Source organism: Eschrichtius robustus, chromosome 14, assembly GCF_028021215.1.
Source record: "Eschrichtius robustus isolate mEscRob2 chromosome 14, mEscRob2.pri, whole genome shotgun sequence".
Taxonomy (NCBI): Eukaryota; Metazoa; Chordata; class Mammalia; order Artiodactyla; family Eschrichtiidae; genus Eschrichtius; species Eschrichtius robustus.
In genome coordinates this window covers 75,901,237-75,924,030 of record NC_090837.1, presented here as the reverse complement: position 1 = coordinate 75,924,030, position 22,794 = coordinate 75,901,237, and the positions used below count along the sequence as shown (strand labels likewise).

Sequence of the window (22,794 nt, the reverse complement as noted above, 5' to 3'; positions counted from 1 at the left end):
TTGTGGAGGGGTTCAACTAAGGAGTTTGGACTTGATTCTGTAAGCGATGAGTAGTTAACTTTTTTTGAGCGGGGAGAGCGTGATTAGAGCTGTGCTTTAGACATTTAATCTGGCAGGAATGTTAGGTTGAATTAGAGACCTAGGTCCCTAAGTCAAGGTGACCACCTAGAAGAGCATGAGCATGGTTGGGGATCAAAGTCATAAGAGACTGGACTGAGATAATCTGAGGGTCAGGAGGTCAACTCCCTTGTCCAAAGTCAGACAGCTAACCAGTGCACGTGAGCTTCAAAGTCAAGTTTGTTTTTACTACCCGTATTCTGGTCTTGTGTTCTCTAGTTGAGTAGGAAGCAAAGCTAATATGGGTAGAACAGACTGAAGATGCTGTTACACATCATCCCCAAGGCCAGCTTATGGGCCGTTACAAATAGTGTACAGATACGTCATGTGCACCCGGCCATGTAGTAGACTAAGAATGGGCGTAGGTAGGATGTGCAGAAGTGCAGTGGAACTAAATAAAAATCATCAATTTTTAAAAATATTTTAAGTTGGTCTCAGTAAGGGGAGTTGTTAAAAGGTCCTTGTTGGTCTAAGAAGAGTTGAATTTCCCTGACTTTAGTCTTACCAGCATCAGTTTGACTATCCACCAAATTAGGTAGGAGTTAGCACTAATGGTCGTTGCCCAGACTCCCTCATGCCCAAGAGCCTCGAGTGTAAAGATTTGAAACACTTGGGGATGTTTATAACCCCTGATAATAGTTTGGCCATGTATATGCATTTTCATCAAAACACCAAAGTTAGCTTCCATGTCCTGCCAGTTTTTTGTTTCCCTGCCTTGATTCCCTCTCTTTGTGAGGTCCTGACACTTTGTTGTCACGTGAAGTAGCCCTGCCTTTTTGCCTTTCTGGCCACTTACACTTGGAATAGCCTGCTTGGTCCTCAAAGTTTTCTGCCTCTTGTATGAGTCACTCTTTCCTGAGCAGTGTGTGACTTTTCAATCATTTCCCAGTGATGCACAGGGCAATGCCCATCTTGACACAGCAAGTGAAAAGTGACAGGTGTCACTGGTCTGTACCACCTTTTTTGTGCCAGATGTAGTATGTTATCTGGGTCTCTTCACAGTTCAGTTCCCTCTGTGTGCTGTGTTGCCGCAGGGAGCCTGGCAGCACTCACGACCCCCAGCCCCCCACCAATCTGATTAATTCTCTCCTGGCATCCACATATTGCTCCCAGGGATCCTTATTAAGTTCTTTGGACAGTATATACCTCCCCATTTGATGTGGTTCTCTGAAGAGGACTAAGTCTTAGACACAACCTGTGCTCATCCTTTTTAGGTTAAACATACAGACTTTGAGCAAAACTCCAAACTTTTGGGTATGGCTCCTGCAATTTAGTTCTCCTTGTTGTAGATTCAGGTGGTTTTAAAGGTGGCATCAAACTTGGTTCTCTTTCATAGGTCTAAAGCCCAGCTTGTTAGACCCTTAGTCACTGGGGATGGTTGTGCTTCTGAGCAGTTCTCTAAGGAGTTGATTATGATGGTATTGAGAAGAGGAGGGGTGATACCTGTCCTGGTCCCCAGGGTCCAGTGGATGTCATATCAAATTTAAACAACAAGTGAGAATGGGAACTGTTGGCATCCACAGGCTTCTTCAGAGGCCACCTTTCAATATGAGGTTTTCACAGAACCAAGGAGAGGAGAAACACTCTCATGACCGTGGTATCCTAGAGCTACAAGGGCGCTCCGAAAGCCACTTCTTATTCCATCCTCCAAGTACTAGGTGAGATTCTATGTAACTTTTCAGGTAATTGGTTGTATAGCCAACTTGAAAGATCAATTTTTTCAGCTTCATCTTCTCAGTAGCATCTACTAGCCACCTGTATTCACTCAGGTCCCTCCCCACTTAATGATGGTGTGTGTGAGCTGAGACTGCTCAGCTCGTTGCTGACCTTGCAGAGCAGCTGAAGGTTAAGGTTTCTTCAGCCTGGCTACCGCACCTGACTCTCCCCCGGGGGCCCCCCTTTCAAACCGGTTCTTGTCTGTCTTTCTAGTTCACCTCTAGTTGACATCCGTGTCATCACACCACTTTTTCAGCTTCTCAGCTGTTGGCCCAGAAGCAGGGCCAACATTCATCCACCTGTGCTGATCAGGTACAATCTACCTATGCTGATAATTACCAAGGTGAGGCAGGCCGTTCTTTCTGTAGCCAGCCCTGCCCAGGAAGCCACAGGAGCTGGTGTTAGGAGTACTGGGCTGGTGCCAGGAGACCTGTGTTCTAAACCTGACTTCACACTTCTCGGTTTCTTCACCTGGAAAAGAAGAGGGCTGGTTGATCCCTAAGTTGGCTTCTCCTCCAACATAATATTTTATCTCGGGTGTATTCTGTATGCCAGGCACTGTTAAAGGTACTGCAGATTGAAAGCGAAGTGCCTGCCGTCCTCCTGGCAGTGGATTTGTGGGCTGGAGGTAGATGGCTGAGTATAGCTCTTACAAGCAGTTCGTTTCCCAAACTGGTGGCCCAGATGTTTGTTCTTACTCCCTGCTTGGACATCCATGTTCCTTGGAGACCAGATAGGCTGCGTTTTCCATTACTTGTCTGTCTTGTATCTGTCTCAAAGGGATACATACAGATACATTTTATCTGATGTAGAGTATCTACTCTCTGCCTCCCATTTAGTCTGACTGAACTCCCTCTTATTGCAATGGATAGCTGTTTTATCTAATTTCTGGGAAACTTGAGGCAAGATCAGCCTGGTGGTTAGTAGCATGCCCTTTGTGATAGATCTACATGAACAAAAATGTTCAGAACTGTGTCTGCTGGCATGCTAGGCTCAAATACAAGAGGACAAGAAAAGAACCTTGCTCTTGAAGAAAGTGGCACAAGATGGGCATGTAACAGAAAGGCAAGATTATGTAACTGAAAGTGTATATTTATGTAAGTTCTCAGGGGATGTCTATGTAAGGGAGTGGTCTGTGGGGTACTGCCTCCAGAGAGAGCTTGGGAGAGTGACCCGACGGCTACATCCCCATTCCCTCAGGTCATAAAATAGGATTTGTAAGCCCTTCTCAGAGCTTCTTTCTCCCACTTTCAGATCTTGTGCAAGCAAGCGTATGAAGGAAGGTGGGCTATTTTTACGCTGCCCCTCACATTTACTCCTAAACGAGGGAGGGATGCTCCTGATTGGGTTCGGGCCCTTGTCAACAGTGTCACTGGAAGGCGACAGTGTCATTGGAAGGCGACCATGCCTTTCCACGGCCAGCGACTGACCGAGGCTTTTTCATTTGCAGAGATGAGAAGAACCAGTCCATCATAGTCAGCGGGGAGTCTGGAGCCGGCAAGACCGTGTCGGCCAAGTACGCCATGCGCTATTTCGCCACGGTTAGTGGCTCGGCCAGTGACACCAACATCGAAGAGAAGGTCCTGGCGTCCAGTCCCATCATGGAGGTAAAGCCATGCAAATGTCCTTGGCCTTCTTGGCTGGAGTCCCTTCTGCTGGCACTAAGACTGCTGAGTGTCCAGCCTCGCGTGGCCGATCACAGAGTTCTTGGAAGCCACTCACGTGGTCAGCATTCATGCCTCTCCCCAAGAACCCATTGTCCACTGCTGAGGGAAGAATTTCAAAGGTGCCCCTAAAACCACAGATTTGGGAATATTCTGACCCGGTAGCCCAGATCCCCAATATTGAATAGAGTGACCTCTTCATGTTCTCCTTGTTCCTTGACTCTGCTGAATACTGTTGTGACAGTCCTCCCCCATCTACAGCCATCTCTGCTGTGTTCCTCCCCCCTGCTGCCATCCTGTGTCAGCAAATCAGTGTCCCACCAAAACCATTTGATGCTATGAAGGTCTGCTGAATCAGGAGGGCAGTCTTCATGGCGGTGAGGAGGCCTAGATAAAAGATTCCCCTTTTTCCCAAAAAATATTTGGACGTTTTCTCTTTGGGTGGGGAGATAGAGTCAAAAGCTATGTGACGACACAGAATCTGTTGAAGATCCTCAGAAAATGTTACCTTTGTTGGCATGGACAGGTCTTGCCTGTCTCTTCACCACCCCTACCGCCCGGCTGGGTGGCCTCAGAGCGGCCGATGCAAGTGCAGGGCCAGAGATATTTCCAAAACCTTGGGTCTAGCTATAGTAAACCATGTTATAGGGTCAGAACTCCATTTCTCTTTTTCTTCCGTTCCTTATAAAAGCTTCATTCTCATGGAGTTGAGCTAAATGGCTGCACAGTCCCTGAGCCAGCTTTGATTTCCTGCCTTTGAAGCTGAGGCTCTTCATTATTGTCTGGGCTGCAGTCTGGTAGGAGTAGGCCCTTCTGCCAGCCCCGAACAGCCCCTTTGTTTTAGTAAGAAGAAATTCGGTTGAGACCAAAAGCTGCCAAAACAGCAACAGGTTTCTCGGCACAGCCTTGAGCCCCGTCGATTAAGACACAAAGCACCAGTGTGGTTGGTCCTTCAGATTATTTTGGAGCTGGGGGAACAAGAACCTGCCTGGACCTTCCCAGGTCCCCTCTCTCTCCCTCTTCCTTTACCAAGTGCAGGAGTAAATTGAGTCTGAGTTCATAGGAGCTCGTTGATTATCCAGGCAAACTCTCCTGGCTAGAGAGTTGCATTATCCAGAGAACTTTTACTCTCTGCTGAGTAATCAGACACACTGTGTTCACTAAGAATTAGGCAAAAGCAAGTTTTGGTATCTGTTCTTGTATGAATTGGGAAATGGTCAATACAGTTGAAGGCATTTTTACCAAACAGATAAAAACAAACAGAAAAACACTTATTAGATTACAGTTGTTCTTAAACTTGACTGTGCATCAGAATCGCCTGGAGGCCTTGTTAAAGCAGATAGCTGGGCACCACCCCCAGAGTTTCTGATTCAGAAGGGCCTGAGAATCTGCATTTCTCACAAGTTCCTAGGTGATCCTGATGCTGCGGATCTGGGTCCTACACCTGTTTGAGAACCATTTATTGAATAAATATTAAAAAGGTAGGAAAGAGTCACTGGAAAATATGGAAGAAAAGGAATAATCCCCCATGATCCTACAGCCTGCTAATAATTGTTCCATATTTTGGTATATTTCCTTCCAGCTTTTTCACTGAATATTATAGTATATGCCTTGTCCCCATATTATTAAGCTTTTTACAAACTTATTGGCTACAAACGTACATTAATAGATGGTTTTACCATAATTTAACTTCCTTTTGTCAGACATTTAGTTGGTAGCCTCTTTGCTCATAGCATTTATTCTAAGCCCCAAGGTGGCGGCCTGGCCATGGCCTGGATTCAGGAGACGATCATGGACTTGAGTCCACACCCCCCCTTGGGCCGTCTGCTGCACTTCAATGGAGGCAGCTAAGACAGCACTCTACGATTAGCATCACGTTTCATCTTAGGTGGGAGTGAGACCAGGATTTCAGCTTTTCCTTTGCCTCTGAGTTTCAAAATTCAGTTCATCTTTTAGGTAGTAAGATTGCAGAGACACAGAGTGCCTCTTCTTTTGGAGGTAAAATACGTAGTTATTCTGGACAAAACAGGGAAGGGAAGAAACCTGTTTGATCTCTGGTGACTGAACACAGTTCTTGTTAGCCAAGATAGGAATTTAGTGAAGACAGGTCACCACATTATTAAGCAGGTACAAGACACAGGGGGAATGATTTTTTTTAATTTTATTGTTTTGTTGTAATAAAACATACGTACTATAAAATTTATCACCTTAACCATTTTAAGTGTGCAGTTGAGTGGTATTAAGTACATTCATAATGTTGTGCAACCATCACCACCATCCATTTCCAGAATTTTTTTTTTTATCATCCAAACAGAAACTCTGTACCCATTCAGCAATAACGTCCTATTTTCCTCTCTACTCAGCCTCCGGTAACCTCTATTCTAATTTCTGTCCCTGTGAATTTGCCTCTTTGGTGTCTCTCATACAAGTGGAATCCTATGACATCAGTCCTCTTGTGTCAGGCTGATTTCACTTAGCATAATGTTTCCAAGGTTCATCCATGTTGTAGCATGCATCAGGACTTTGTGGGGTTTTTTTAATGGCTGCATAACATTTTGTTGCATGTATATACCACATTTTGTTTATCCATTCCTGCGCTGATAGTTGGGTTGTGTCCACCTTTTGGCCAGTGTGAATAATGCTGCTGTGAACATCGGCGTGCACCTGTTTGGGTCGCTGCTTTGGGAATGTTTTTTAAATGACCGTGATCTGAAATGATCTAATGTTTTCAGTATCTGTTATAGCTTGAGTAGGCTGGTGGACTGCTGGGGAGGCATGGAAGAAATGTGAGAGCAACATGCACACCCCTAGAGAAGGAGAGTGTGTACATGACCCAGCCCAATCTTGCGTGATGTCACGTAAACAAATGCTACAGTGGTTTGAGCGCAAAACATTACATTTCTACAGTTGTGCAAATTGGTACTTTGGAAATTATGTGGGTAAGTCCAGAGGGCTCATTCTGTCAAGTACAGAGTTTTGTCGTCATAGAGACTATCCCTTGAGCTGTTATTGAATATTACATTTGAGAGAAATATTGGACATGAACATGGGGAGGAAGAATTATTGCCAGGAAGAACTCTAGGTGGAATTAGAGTGTTGCCAAGCAGAGAAAGAGCAGCTTCTGCTCTGCCAAGACCCAACTTTTCACAAGTTCAGAGTCTTACTTGGGCCCTTGTGTCAGGAAACCCAGTCGGCTTTGTGGCTCCTCAGAGGGTTACAACCAGTGCACGTCATGTTTTAATCAGGGCACAGCTGATTACTGATGGCTCCAGTCCTGTCCCGGGGAAGGTTGGCACCTCCCAACGAAGCAATCAGTTACGGTCATGTCATCACCTCATTATTTCTGCAGGCCAGCAGCTGCAGATGCCTCCTAGGGAGTCGGAGAGTTGAGGGCCGTCTGAGGAGGCGGAATTCCCAGTGGGCTGCGCTAAGTGGCAGTTGTTTGAATTAGAGGTGACTTGAGGGTGGATTGGGATTGGCTGGGGTGGATTGGGATGATTTATTGTCAGCGCCAGAGCTCTCTGACCCCATTCTGTTTAAGAGCTTGTCAGCATCCTGGGAGTGATTTGTTCACAAGTCTGCACTGATTAAAAAGATATTGCTAGCCAAGAGACTGATAGAGCAGGGACAGAACCCAAGCCCAGCGCAGAGGGGTCACATGGCTTCTTGGGCTGACTGGAGTCTGCAGGCATACAACTCTAGGAGCCCCAGAGACTCCCCTCAACCTGGGAGAAAGAAAGGGGGCTAGGGGTACAGTGAGCAAAATTGACAGAAACTAAGACCAGTTACTATGTAATTTTCAGGGTTTGACTTTTTTTTTAAGCTGAAGAAGCAAGAAGGCCTACAACTATTAACGTATTCATACAAGAATCTGCCCCCAACATACCTTACCTTCTCCTCTTGTTTTCTCTCATGTTTCAACACACTCTAGCCATTCCTCACTTGTTGGGGCTCTCACATACCCCTGTCCCTTTGCCTACACTATATTTATAAATAAAATTCCTTTTCCTTCCCCACTGGTAAAATTCTACTCACCCTTTAAGATCCACTTCATCTTACACTTCTTAAAGCGTTTCCTGTTCTGCCAGCATTGGCTAATTTCTCCCTTCTCTGTTTCCACACTGGCTGATATGCATCTCGTTATTGTATAATCCCAATCATATTGAAATGATTTGTTGCAGTCCATTTTTACTTTACTAAATATTTGTACATGTATAAACCAGAAAAAAGGTAGTTCTTTTATATCACATATAAATGGTATCATATTCTGTTAACCACTTTGCAACTTGCTTTTCACTCATTGTTTTTTTATTTATCCATGCATCATGCTCTAGTTTAGTTTAACAGCTTTTCAGCATCCCATTTATGAATATTCCACATTTTATTTATCTCTTCCTCCTATTGGTAGACATTTAGATTGTATTTTTTATTGTTAAATACAGCCTGCATTAAACATTCTTTTGCACACCCACTTGTACACTTGTGTGAGTTTCTCTAGGTAATATCTAGAAGTACAGTTGCTGGATTGTTAGGTCCATATATGTTCAATTTTTCTAGATATGCCAAATTGTTCTTAAGAATGGCTGTTGCAGTTTACATTTGGACCAGCAGTGTATGAGAGTTCCTTTTTCCTCACATCCTCATCATCATTTCATAGTATCAAAGTTCTTTAGTTATTGCCACTCTGGACTGTCATTTTTGTCTACATTTCTCTGATTTCCACTGAGGTTGAGTATCTTATGTTTATTGGTCATGTGAGTTTCTTCCATGCATTCCCTGCATACATCATTTGTTCATTTTCCAAATTTTAACTATTTGTATCATAACTGTGTCTTTTGTTGGATTGTGGACTCAAAGTCAAAGCCTGGGTTTTTATCATATATAACAACTGGATTTGTTTTCCTCATGCATCAGAATGTTTTCTAAGTCCATAGGCAACAACAACAAAAATCCTAGCAAGGGTTTAAAAGATAAAGAACAACGTGCAGGTCCTTCACACACGTGTAGAAGTTGGAAGTTCTTCATGCCCAGAGTAGAGTTTATGGTTTGGTAGTAATAATACAAACAACCCCTTCCCTTTGTGGGTACCATTATATACTTTCAAAGTACTTGTAGATCCATTATATCACTTCTCAAAGCAGCCTAGTGAGGTAAGGAGGATAGACCTTTTAGCAGTGATCTTTAGACTGTTGGCAAGCTTTCCCTAAGCTACCACAAGGAGTGATCTCAGATATGGTAACGGTTCTTGTTGCCATTTTAGAAATGACAAAATTCGAATTTTTTGAAATTTTGGAATTGAGATTTTTTGTTTGAAACTAGATAATCCTTTAGAATTTTACACAAACTGGCCTTTGCTGATTGCACCCTCCTGATGTTGTTAACATGTTCCTTTGGCCTCTGTATACCCTTTGAAAGGGTAGTAAAATTTAGAGGCTTGATTAGATTTAGGTTTGTTTGTTTGCTCGTTTGTTCTTAAAATCCAAGAACCCTTTATTGGTGGTGGTATGTATTCCCGTCAAGACGCACAGAATATTTAGGTGTCTTTTGGTGATGTCAGAAGCCATTGCTTATGCCTAGATCTATTAATTCATCAGGAGTTACAAAGTGGTGACGTTCTCATTCTATTTTTCCTCTTGCATTTATCAGCTGGAATAAGTTTAGGAAGAGAAACTTCTCCTTGCCAACTAGTTACGCTGATAGAGTTTACACAGGGAAGTTAGGATGGATGTTTGATTCCTTATCTACTGGTTGTCAGAGTAATGAGTTGGTTCCCTGCCATCCTCTGAAAGGCTTTTCTCCCCTTTCTTATGAAAAGGTAAAAGTGAGGATTCATGTCTTTGTCTTTATCCTTTGATTTGACCTGGCTGTTTGAGATGAGAGAAGTCACCCACATGGGTGGCAGCTCCTGTCTGGTGGTGAGTAGTTTGGAGAGTTGGAAAAGAACTGCGAAACCAAGTGGAATGAACATAGACTGTGGACTCAGTTATATCTGAATTTATATCTTGGTGTTGGCACTTCCCAGCCATGTGACCCTGGGCACACTGCTTACCCTCTCTAAGCCTAAATTTTCCCATAAGTATGAGGAAAGTTGATAATGCCTCTCCGCTGGGATTCTTGTCTGGATTCAGGGAAACTAAAGGGATCCCAGCCCAGGACCTAGCTTGTGATGGAGGCCTGGGAAACCATCACTTTTACCTGCATTTTAGGGAATACAGCCCTCCTTGCCACTTTTCAAACAGAATAGGCTCCCTGAAGTCTGACAGTGGCTTGTCACATGGTGCCTTGAAGGATCAGGGCTCTTTTGGAAGTGGGTGCAGTGAAGCCTCTGCTGAGATGATGAGGTTGGTGGGTGCTGAGGGGCATGAGTGATGACGTAAACTCCTCGGATTAGTCATCTCTCTGACAGTCCTTTCCGCTGGGCCAGACTCCAGCCTCGCCCTGACCTTAGGGGCGTGTTCCACGCTCCATGGTTCCCTTCAGAGCGATGGAATGTACTGGGGTTACACTTTCCCCACTTTCCTACAGAGGTACACACTGTATATGTGATGTATAGGTTGCTGTATACACTTTAAACCCTAAAAGAAAAAAATATGTATTCATGACCCTAACAGGAGATTTTAGGGACCTAAAGAGGCAAGTGACCTTCGAGGACAAGGACTTCAAAATTCTTATTTCACAGGAAAGAAAACCAAAACCCAAGTTCATCTATGCTTCCATTCACTCAGATGTTTTGAATGCCTGCTGTGTGCTGGGCACTGGGGTGAGTGCGGGAGGTCCCATGGGGAAGCAGATGTGCACACCCCGCTCTCACGGAGACAGGGTGGTGTCTCGTGGAGATGGGGGTTAGGGAAACAAGGGGACGTGCAGAGTGAGGCCTGGGAGAGCACATGGTGAGGGAGCTCCCCTTGCTTATGAGGCCAGGGTAGGCCTTCCTGAAGAAGCCACATTTGAGCTGAGACCAGAAAGAAGAGGTGGAGGGAGCATGGGCAGAGAGTGTTCCCAGTAGAGGGAACCGTGTTTGTGAAACTTGGGGAGTGGGGGAGGAGGCAGAGAGAACATAGGTCTTTTGAGAAAGAAAAGCAAGTTCAGAATCATAAGAGGCTGGAGACAGAGGGCAAGAGTGATGAGAGGCCAGGCTGGGCTGGGTCCCTCAGGGCCTCCGAAATCGTGATCTTCTTTTAGCCTCTTTGTGCCTCAAATTTCCTAGACAACTGAAAAATTACAGTGGATATTTTTCAAGTGTTGTAACCACCTGAAAAGTAAACATGTGAAAGGGGTTTCAATATTAGTATGTTCGTTACCAACCCATCAGCAATGTGATGTTTTATAGAAAGTGAATAATCACACAGTGAGACCAGTCATTTAGCCACTCGTCTTTTACATTATTGTCTCGTGTTTTGAACTGTGTCCCTGCTGCTGTGTAAGAAATAGTACCAAGAGGTTGATGGCTTCCTGATATGTCCTAGTGATTATGTGTGTGTTGGGGGGAGGGGGGCGTTTGACATTTGGTCTCTTTCTAGGAATTACCATTTAACAGTTGGGAATGATATTTGACATTTGATTAGTGGAGACCTGATCAAAGTGGATTAAGCCCTGGAAGATTCCTTTTTCTCACAGAAAGTCTAGAGCTCTTGGGTGCTGGCATTGATTTAGTGGCTCAAGGATGTTAGAGCAGTGGTTTCTGTGATTCTCTAGACCTTTCCCTCGTGGTCCCAAGGTGACTGCTGCAGCTGTAGCCATCACATGCACATTCCAGGTAGGAAAAGGAAGAAGAGAAGAAGGTCAATGGGGTGCACCTTCCAGCTGTTTAGTCCCCTTTAGAGAGACCATCAGTCAACTCATCACTCTCATTGGCCATCGTTAGGAGTAAGGGAAGAAGGAAAATGAAGTTGTTTTGTTTTCTTTTAGCTCGGCCCATTGTCATCCTAATAGTAGAGAGGTTCTAGAAGGAAGGAAGAGGGAGGGAATAGAGGTGCCGCCATGAGCATACAGTCCTGAAATTTAAGAAAACCCGCCATGTTGTGCACACTTTTTGTTTGTTTGTTCTGCACAGGCCATTGGGAATGCTAAAACCACTCGCAATGACAACAGTAGCCGTTTCGGAAAGTACATTCAGATTGGCTTTGACAAGAGGTACCGCATCATTGGGGCCAACATGAGGACCTACCTTTTGGAGAAGTCCAGAGTGGTCTTTCAGGTGAGCCCTGTGACTGGACCTTCTTGTATTTTTTCCCGTGGATTTTTACTCGCTCCACGTTCTGCTCCCTATGCCCAAAGAACATCTCATTGTTTGAACCTGGATTTGGATAGACTTGTTCTTTCGGTTTTCATTTTTTTTTCATTAGTAAGTATTCATTTATAGGCATCAGACCTGAAAAATTTTTACTCAGTATTGATATGTTTCAGTGAGCATTGTTTTTATTTTTATTTATTTATTTATTTTTAAATAAATAAATACCATGCATATACCATGCAAGCACAATATTTATCTATCTATCTATGTATTTATTTATTTATTTATTGGCTGTGCTGGGTCTTTGTTGTGGCACGCAGGCTTCTCTAGTTGTAGAGTGCGGGCTCAGTAGTTGAGGTGTGTGGGCTTAGTTGCCCTGAGGCATGTGGGATCTTAGTTCCCTGACCAGGGAGTGAACCCACGTCCCCTGCATTAGAAGGTGGATTCTTAACTACTGGATCACCAGGGAAGTCCCAGGGCATTGTTTTTAGATTCAGTCAACAAACATATATTGTTTGTTATGTGCTAGCCCTGTGCTAGTCACCAGAGATACAGTGAAGAATAAGACTGTTGTGTTCTTTGTGGACTTCGGAGTCTTGTGATCAGGGGAATGTCATATAGGGTCTGTGGATTTCAACTTTCACCAGGAATCTTATTTGGTAAGTTATATTAAAAAAAACCAAAAACCTGCTTGACTGCTTACTTCATTTCCTTTTCAAATAAATGGAGTTCTCGCTTCTCATGTGACTCAGTTCTTCTTTGCTCGCCTTTTGTCCCCTCCTTCCCAACTACTCTTTGGCCTCTTGGTGACCCTCTTCCTCCTCCACCCTGGCCTTTGGTGGTGGTCATTGCAGTTCACAACCCCGAGAGCGGTTCTCTCCACCTCCCAGGTTTGGTTGGACTACCTGACATCCTTCATTTCACTGCATCAGAGCAAACAGCCTGCTGTGCTGGCCGCGGCTCTGGCCAGACTCCCTGTGGGCTTTCCTCTTCCTTGCTGCCCTTGCTCAGGCCTCTTGAAGCCCCCGTCCCACCCATCACCACCACGACCACTCCGCCAGTTTAAGGCAGGTCTGGCCCCATTGTCCCCTGGAAGTCCTGTCTCAGTCGTGGACCTCTCCTGACCATCCCAGCCTGACATGATGGGCAAGGGCATAGCTTTTACTTAGTTCCAAGCGTCCCAGAGGAGAAAGGGAGCCTGCAGCAGGGAAATGACGGTCAGCCCACCATGAGCCCGGCAGCACGGTACCTGAACGAGTGCTGATCCACCGAGCCGTCCCTTGTGGGGTAGCAGTGATGTTCTAGAGAGGAGGAAAAAGAAAACCCCTGTGTTCTGCATAAATCAAGAGGTAAAAGTCCTCTGGTTGGCAGAAGGCCCCATAACGGTGAATGAAAAACCTGGAGGTGGGAATTGAAGGTGGCAGAGGCGTGAAGGAAAAGCCTTGACCTCTGTCACCCTGGAATTAGAATGGGCGAGGGGACAATCTTGGGGGTCCCTGCCCTTAACACTGCTTAACTGTTTTCCTCTTCCAGGCAGATGATGAGAGGAATTACCACATCTTTTACCAGCTCTGTGCGGCTGCCAGTCTTCCGGAATTTGAAGAGCTCTCACTAAGTAAGTAAACGGGCTGCGTGCCCGTCCTGGGGCTGGGCTGCTGCTGCCGCAGGTGGGGCATCTGGGGGCTCTGAGGGAGAAGGTGTGCGCGGCTCAGCGTCCTCTGTCACGGGTTCTTAGCTCTGCCTCACCTGTGGGCACAGCCCCACCCCTCTGTGAGTTTCATGCCCACAGGAGATGAGAGGATAAGAGGCTGGGGGTGGAACAGTGTTTTGCAGAGCACCAGTGAATTGACATGCATTATTATTTTGAAAAATATGTTTTCACTCTAGACGCCCTGAGAAATGCGTCTCAACCACGAGGATCTGGAGATTTAGCTAATGCGCATCACTTAATTGTGGCCGACGTGTTTTAAGTCATATTTAAGGATTGAGACAAAGAAAAAGAAGGAAGGGGGTGAGGATAAAGCAGGGGTAAGACGGGGTTGGCTCAAGTGGCATATTGATGAATCCCGGGCGACCCCACAGAAGGTGAGAGAGGAACTTAAAGAGTTTAACTGGACCACTGAGCCTCAGCTGGGCAGCAGTGCTCCGATTCCTCGCAAGCAGGCGGGCAGCCTGCCCACATCCACCCTGCAGCCTGGAGGCCAGAGCGGAGCAGCCAGAGTGGGGTGCCAGGGGCATGCGTCAGCGTTTTGCTGCCATCAGGTAGGAAGACAGCCTTTCAGGGGGTCCCAGTCACCCTCCGTTTCTGTTATTATTGTCTGCTAAGAGACTGTTGTCTGCCTGGAGACTGTTGACTTGGAGCTAGTGGAGTTGAGAGCCAGGACAGAGCACGAAGGGCGAGCAGGCTTTAGTTCTGGACACCATACCGACGTAGCTCTGCTCCTCGGGCCTGGAGCCTTCCCCGTTCTATGTGCGCGGCCCTATCTTGGAATATTGGCTGAGTCCTGCCACTGAGTTCTCCAGGCCATCTGCTGGTGGATGCGTGTGGTGAGGGCATGCCTCAGGGCCATGCAGCTTCCCTGTGCCTGGCCTGTCATCTGTATTTCTGGGAGGTGTGGGTAGGTCCAGTACTAGCAGATGGTGTACAGAGCTGGGTGTCTAGACAGAGGTTAATTGGCTTTTGTGCAACTGTGTGTCTAGACAGAGGTTAGCTGGCTGTTGCGCAACTGTGAGAGAAGTAGACTTCTGAGGCTTTACTGTCCCAGAGCCAAATCCTCACCATCTTAAGGACCCGTCACCAGACCCACCTCTGACCACTCCAGCCTATGCTCGCAGTAGGTAAAATACATCAAGTAGCTCAAACCTTGGTCTGCCCTCCTCACTCTCTGCTTTACTTGCATATGGATTCTGGTGGCACTCAGTGCCTGTGCCATGCAGTTTAGCACTGGCTCCTCCATTCATTCATTAAACCCCATGCAGGCAAATTAGGCCCTGGGGATGCAGTGTTGAACCAAATGTTGTGGGTCCTGCCCTTGCTTCGCTTACATTTACAATACGGATTAAGAAGGGTATGCTAAGGCGAAGCACAGTTGAGGCGGGTCAGAAGCTGCTCAGGGAAAGTCAAGTTAAATGAGGTCCCAAAGGAGGAAGCCTTGGATGATACACATTAGACTGGTTTTGTGCTGTACTCTAGCTGTTCTGTGCTTGCAGGTCTGATTCTCCCCAGTGAAGTCGTAAACTCCTCGGACAAGGAGTGAATGTTACAAGCCTTGTTTGATGGGCACTGCTCTGAGCTGGCAGCTTGGGGCTCTCATGCTGGCTTACAGTCACAAGGGACCAGGAAGGCAGGCCACGTTAAGGGCCACTGCCATCCTCCCCGCTCCTTCCACAGGCCCAGCTGGACTTCTCAGGGCCAACCTGCGGGACTTGAAAACTTTTTTCTTAGGGTCAGTTTTATAGAAAATGAACGAATGCTGGTAAGATCCATCTGGCTGTATTTGGACTATTTTATCCCAAACGTAACTTTCAGGTAATAGGAAAGAAATCCTCCTCCCCACCCCCCCACTTACAGGAGTGCATTGAGGAGACAAATGACTTTTCCTTACTCCGTGTTTCAGCAAGGTGCAGGCTCCTTGGGCCCCTGGCTGGAGCAGTTGAAAACTACCCGATTGGATCCATTTCTTGCATTTTTACCTGCATGTGCCCTCTGAGAGCATCTTGGAGTGAAGTGAAGAGCCTTTGATAAGCTCTCGTGCTCAGGCATGAGGCTGTCTTCTGCCTTGTGGGTGGATGGGCTGTGAGCCCTGAAGCTTGACGTTTATAGTTCCACAGATAACCCTGGTTGAATGGATGGAAACATCAAATAAATGAAGGACTAGCCAGTGACTCCTAGTGAATATTCAGACCTGCCTCCCCTCCTTCCCTCTTTTCTTCACCTAAACTGTGCTGTTCAAATGCACAGAAATCTCTGTAAGACCCCTTGGCCCTGCAGGAATTTTGTGCATTTGTCTTGAGAATGAAGTGGACAGGTGTGCATACAGCCCCACTTTCCTCTGCCCTGTGGTTGGTGGTCTGTTGCATTAAAATGACCTCGGGATGAGATTTAAAAAAAAATAATACAGTGAATAATGTGTTAGAGTGTGAACAAATGATGGTAAAAAGAGGTATAATGGACCCACATTCCCTTAAATGCAGCCTTCAGGTAATAAGGAATAAATCCTTTCTTCTTTTTCGTTTCCGTAGCTGCATAGATACAGTTTTATAAACACCCTCTCTTGCCTTGCACAAGTCAGAGTACAGCCTACCCAGGTGAAGTGCAAACCCTGGGCCGTGGCCTTGATGGTCCATTGCTCTAATCACTGGCTTCACGACCCTTCTGTACACTAGTCTGATCCAGTGAGCCAGTTAATAGGGGATTTTGTGATGTATATCTCCTTGGGAATTCTAAGTAAAGAGAGAGACCCAAACTGGAGGACAAGAGACCCCTCTCTGGGATGGGATGATTGGCTTCACAGGCCTAAAAGGAGAGCTGAGATCCAGGCAGGCAAAGCAAATAGGGGAAGAGTGACTGCATCCTGTTGGGATGTCTGTCTTATTAAGAGGGTCTGGGAGTGACGTTAACAGAGGTGATTGTAGCGTTAAAGCAGATGGAAAGGAGATGATTATTTTGATTGGATTCAAATCATTCAGTAGAGAATGCTGTGATTGGCTGGGGTGGCCCCTGCAGTGATGAACCTGAGCAGGAAGAAGTTACTCTGCTATGCCTGTGAGTTTGGGAACTCAAAGCAGGGAAGGGTGGGGAGATCTGTTTCACTCAGAACATCAGGCAGTGGGGCCCTGGCCTTTGACAATGAAAGGTCTTTGATAGATGCTGAAAATGCCTCCTTCCCTCCAGTATGAAAGCTTAGTGTTCTTTTTGGAGTCTCAGGTGACTCTATAGTGTATCAACTGATACTTTTGATTATGATGTAGGTTGTATTTATGGCTAAGTCATGGGATGTCATAGATAACCATCTCCTTAATTGGGTGATCAAGGAATGGGCTCACAGGCCTGGCCAAACCCTGGGTGAGCCTGGGAAACCCCTTAAAGCCCTATGGTGCCCAGTTTGCCTGTCTGAAAAATGGGAGTAAATATACACTTGGCCCTTCATATCTGCAGGTTCTGCATCTGTGGATTCAACCAACTGGAATTCGATCCATGGTTGTGGAGGGCTGACTGTACTATACCATTTTATATAAGAGACTTGAGCATCCGTGAATTTTGGTATCTGTTGGAGGTGGGGGGGGGGTCCTAGACCCAACTCCCTGTGCATACAGAGGGACGACTGTATTCAGTCGTCTTCATATGGACACAGTAAAAAATCACCAAATGAGGTGTTTTGAAAGGTGAGTGTAAAGGGAAAAAAAGAATTGATGCTTTTATTAAACCCTTGAAGCTGTTACATTACTCCGTGCCAGAGCTTCCAGGGTGATTAGATATGAAAGATCCAAATATGCTGTTTTCCACAAAGACCTAACGTGACTTGCTTCATCAGAATTCGCTTCTGCTGTGGCTGTGAGTGAGCTCAGGGCCACAGTCCTTCGTCTCCCACTTCAGGTGCCTGCAGTCATCAGAGTGGGTTGAAGTCACTCCTCCAGGAAGCCTTCCCTCATAAAACATGACCAGTATTCTGCTGTTCATTCCCATGTGCAGTGTTGCCTGTTGGTTGTGTGTGAGACTGGGGTTTGGGGCTGAGTTTTGCCACTTCCTAGCTGGACCTGGTATCGTGGACTTGACCAGTGGGAGGAATTGGCAGAGTGCAGTGTGGCTTGGAGCATAGGATCAAGGTGGGAAGTGGGAGAGACCAGGAAGGAGACGTCTGCAGGGCCATTGACGGCATGAACAGGGGTAGAGCTGAGGAATGACAGTAAGGAAGCCGGTGTATCTGGGACATAGAGGTGGGGATGGAAGGACTAAGCGTGAGTCTGGAGCGGTCGGAGGAGGCCACTTCACAAAAGGTCCTGGAGGCCCTTCTAGGGTGTTTGACCTTTGCCTTGAGGCAGTGGAGCAGGAGGGTGTCTCCAAAGGGCTTTAAGTAGGGACTGGTGTGATCAGAGTTACCAGAAGTTTAAAGGAGGATTTAGAAAGGACAGGAGCAGAAGCAGGGAGAAAGGCTTAGAGTCTTTTGCAATAGTCCCCAGACAACAGATGCTGAACAGGTCAGACCCTGGATAGTGGCAGTCGGGATGGAGGAAGGAAAGAGACTCAAGAAATTCTTCGGAGATCAAATCGGGAGGACGAAGTGTTGAAGGAGGACTGGGAGTTGCAATGAAGCTGCATCTAAGCATGTGTAACTGATGTGCCTTCAACCGTATGTGCCCAGGTCAAGAGAAAATCATTTAACTGGTGTTTTCAGGGGAGGAGGGAGAACAGCCAGTGTCCAGTTTTGGCATGTTATCAAAATCAAACATTATACACTTAGAAATGCCAAGCACTGGACAGAATTGTACCACACAAAGGCATTGTAGTTTGTGAAAGTTGAAGTGATTTTCGAGGGTGATTTTGTTGAGGTGCAATTGTTGCCTTACATGCTGGCTCTCAAGCCCTGTAGTTCAGATGCTCCCCAGGGCTCGTTGCACTTTTGCCCTCCGCTGAGGGTGGCTCTGAATTCTATGGCGGAACCTGGGCCCCTCCTCACTAGTCATCCCCAGGCTGTTAGCAGAGGCCTGACTGAAGAGGAAGTAAGCCGGGGGATGAGAGTCTCAGCCTGCATTTGTACACGTGCTTAAATAGCTCAAGGGGCCCCAGCGTTTAAAACAAACAAATCGTGTCACTCTGGGCGCATCGTTGCCCCTCATGTGTCAAACGAGGTTGTCAGACTAAGATTATTGACGGTCATGGAAGTCTGGTTCTAGGGTGGGTGTACGTTTTACTGTGTCTATCAGAGCCTTTTAAAAAACAAGTCTGTGGTGAATGCTACTGTAACTTGAACTTGCCATGACTTTTATGTTCCCTTGTTTTTCACATATCAGTTTTAACACAAATGCAACAACAGGTTCTGTCACTGTGTTGTAATTTTCTGTCTTTTGTTACTCAGTTTTCTCTCCCACTTGCCGTTGTCAGTAAAGATGATATTTGAAAGAGTTCCACATCCAGCTGGGAATAAACTCTGGCCCGGGTCAGCTTGCTCAGGGAGTGGACATCCTCGTGGGGCATGGTCTGTGGTGAACCCGGGGATGAAGCGTCCCTCCCGTGCCTGATGCCTCACCTCCTTTCCCACCACAGCCTGTGCCGAGGACTTCTTCTATACGTCACAGGGAGGAGACACGTCCATCGAGGGTGTAGATGATGCTGAGGACTTTGAGAAGACTCGACAAGCCTTCACACTCCTTGGTAAGGAACTTGGGGATGGGGAGAAGGGCCCAGAATGTTGATCGCGTGGAGAAAAGGCACAGCAATGTCCTGCTTTGCTTGCCAACCTTCATGAGCTGGTGGGGAAGCCCTCTTGCTCTTGGTGAATATCTTCATACTCTTATTCCATCCCAGCCCTTGGGCTCCAAAGCTTATGGCATGGAACTTTGGTGCCCTTTCTTAACAATAGGATTTGAAAGTTGATCTCTCGGGCATTGCCAAGTACTCCTTTTCACTCCCTCAGGGCGTTGACACCAATGGATGAAAACCAAGAAGAGCCGTGTCTTTTTGTGTTGAGGGTTTGAGGCGGTGTGTTCTAGCAGAAGGAACATGCCTTAGGGACCGAAACCACCCATGTACCACAGTCAGGGTCTCCAAGTGGGAAACAGACTGCAAAGGTCTAGTAGCTCTGCCATACGTACAGTGTTATTTCTGTTGTTGCTGTTTCCATATAGAACTTAGCAGTGGAATCCATAAATCAAGATCTCTCTGTCCTTCTGGGTCATATAAGACAGTAGAGCTGGAGAAAACTGCCCCTTTCCCCAGCCAGTTTTGGGGGAAAAGAGCCCCCAAGTGGTAAAGTGGAAGGCAGTCTGTGCTTAACTGGAAAACTGAAGTGGTAAATTCCTGGGATCTGCAGCCAGAAAAGGGGAAGCTTGGGAAGTTAGCCTGAAATCCACAAAGTGGCTCAGGAGGACCCAGTGCTTTTCCCAGCCCCTCCCTGACAGACATTTGGCTTTTGAGTCATGTGACCAACCCAGAGCAGCATTTCTTAGGTTCTTTGGGAATCAGGGAGGTTTCATCCAATGGCCAAATAAAGCATGGCCAAACAGGACACGCCCTGATCTCCATATGGGGAGAAAGTCAGGACTTCGTGTGCTGAAATCTGAGTGCTATTCACTTCTCTGGATAACTGGTGGATAGATGTGGTTTGCCTTTTGTACCCATGAGGCAGAAACCACACTGGTTATTCCAAAAGAGAAAAATTACTATAATTGTTAACAAGAGCAGTAGTAGATAATTAACTATAAATAAGAGGATTTTAGGGGTCTAGAAATAGTGGGTGTAAAAGAACTGTCTCGAGGGTGAGGAGGAGCAGCCAGTACAGGAGCTATTGACTAGGAGAGCCCCCCATGCCAGGCTGAGATTTCGATCACTTCTAGGAGGATGTGGCTGCCCCAAGATCAGGAAGCCCTCTGGCGGTAAAGGAACCTGCCAGAGGGTGTGGGCCATCCCTGGTCTGTGTAAGCAGCCTGTAGTGCCCTGGGGTGTGGTGGAGCCAGAACTTCTCAGAAGCAGCTGCTAATGGGGGAGCACGGCCTGAAGACACAGCTGGAACTCACCTGGCAGGTGGCTGGACTCCCAAGATGAATACTGATGACTGTGGAGGGCCAGAACCAGGAATGGAGATGGCTTCTTGCTGCTCTTGCCTTGTGAAGTCCTTGCAGTGCCCTCTGTTGACCAAGTGTGACATGCCACCAGCAGGCCAAGGGGAAATGCTTACAGGGTCTAGAACCAGGGTGACAAAGCAGGGCAAAGAAGGGCGGATTTGAAGCTGAGGGATGATAAACTGGGTACAGGTGTCCCTGAGTTCCCCAGCACCACAGAGCTGTTTTATTCTCCAGAGTTGGGGAGCAGGTATAGAGGAGACTTGATGTTGAGGAGGAAAGCAGTTGGCTAAGAAAGGAGAAGGCCCCTGTAGTGCTGGTGTGAGCAGTGGGCATAAGCTGATCCAAGGAGATGGTTGTTCCCGCCAAGGCCCTAAGGAGACTAGGTACTTTAATTCTCAAAGCAAATGGAATTTTAAAAATTAGTTATTTTTATAAGCCATTCTTCTCTACTCTTTAATAAACATGGCCATTTTTTAAATTCCAGAGGTTGGCAAACTTTTTCTTAAAGAATATGATAGTAAATATTTTGGGCCCTCTTGGCCATACGATTTCTGTAGCAACTACTTAACTTTGCCACCGTAGTGCAAAAGTAACCATAGACAAAATGTAAAAGGAAAGACATGACTGTTCTAATAAAACTTTATTTACAAAAACAGGCTGTGGGCTACAAGCCTTTCAGATTTAGTGTTGGATTTTTTTTTTTTTCGTTTTGTTGCTTCCTGTAAAGGGGTACTTGCTTATTCAGATAATCCTGTATTAAAAAGGGACTTTCTGGTCGGTATAGCATAGGAATCCTAACTATTGTTAGGATTCCATAGTCAGTCATCCAGTATCTACTACTTAAACTCCTACTATGACAGGGTGGTTAGGTCTTTGGAAATTAACAAAGCATTGGTTCCTAAGAATAAGAGAAGGGGAGAGGAAAGTGAGATATCCCTCTCATCCTGTGATGGGCCCAGCACCCACTTCCTGACTAGTTCTTCTGTGGGACTTACTTGAGAGCACTCTACAGTGCTTTACTCCCTATACAGGTGCAGAACCGTCCAGCCTCCTGTCTCATCCTGGGTTTCAGCCTCTGGCTTTAGCTGGTCTTTCTTTTGCCGCTCCGACTCAGTTACACTCAGGACATCTGCCTAAATTGTTCACCCTCTGGCTGTTTTTTGGATTATTAGTTTAAGTAAAACCAGATGTTTGAACAATGCATGCATTTCTGTAGACATTTGCAAGGACTTCCGTCTGCGTAACAAGTATCAATACAGTCATCCTGTCACTCATGTTTCTGAGCACCTACTGTGTGCCAGGCACTGGGGATATAATGATGAAGCAAGAACAGGGATTCGTTGTAATTTTTTTTAAGTTTGTATATTTTGAAGATGTTGTGTAATAAAAATTAAGAGGAAATCCCTGACCCTATGAAGTTTACACAGTAGTGGTCATCTAACACTATTAAAGTGTAGAGTTAATTTGTCTAGTTCATGCTTGGGTTGTCCACTTTGTTGATTATCTGAGTAAAGTTTTTAATCCTAACATGACACATCTTTACTCCCGTTTATATAGGTGTCACTGACTTTTTTTTTTTTAAGCCTGAGTAAAATATTGCCTTAAAAATAAGTAACTGCATCTGGGGAAGAATTTGGAGAGCAACGGTATTATCTTTTAAACTGAATGGTAGGTCTACTGGTGTTCATTATATTAGTCTGTAGCCTTTTTTTAAGTCTGAAGTATTTGGTAATTCAAAAAGAAATGATAATGCCTTAAAGCTAAATATAAATTTTAAGAGAGTATCCATGTCTTTGATAACTTACATGCATAAATAACAAAATCGACAGTAGATATCTGCTGTCAGTGGCTCCAGAGTAGGTGTGTGTGTCTGTAACTGACGGAGCAGATAGTGTGGTAAACAACAGCCCCCAGGGGAACAGCCAAGGGCCAGGTGGCCATCCAGCCCCATAACAGCACCCCCAGGAGAAGTTTCTCCTCTTCTTTCTCCGTTGGCACTTCAGATGTGTGTCACAGATGTTTGCAGGATATTATGTTGGGGGAAAAATGACTGCAGATAAATGACCATTCTTATTAAACTCATAAAAACATCCATAAAATGTTGATTGAAATGAAGTCCAAAATGGGTCTGCTTGATTGCTGCCTCTCCTTTGCTCTTGGAGAAGTGAAAATGGTAGCGTGACCCATCTGTTTTGATCAGGACAATCACCGTGAAGATATTTCTCTTTTAGTCCAAGGAGCCCCTTTGCCCTCTGAGCTGTTACTGTGAGTGGTAATTACTTG

The 22,794-nt window shown here is 45.9% G+C and overlaps 1 protein-coding gene across 1 annotated transcript in view; it reads left to right on the top strand.

Moving 5' to 3' along the window:
- The window catches only part of MYO5B (myosin VB), a 366,001-nt gene that overhangs the window by 200,920 nt on the left and 142,287 nt on the right, over positions 1–22,794 (top strand). The window contains exons 5-8 of the mRNA XM_068562997.1: positions 3,284–3,440; positions 11,551–11,694; positions 13,264–13,345; positions 18,995–19,102. Coding sequence (XP_068419098.1) covers positions 3,284–3,440; positions 11,551–11,694; positions 13,264–13,345; positions 18,995–19,102 — 491 coding nt within the window. The remainder of the gene's footprint in view (positions 1–3,283; positions 3,441–11,550; positions 11,695–13,263; positions 13,346–18,994; positions 19,103–22,794) is intronic.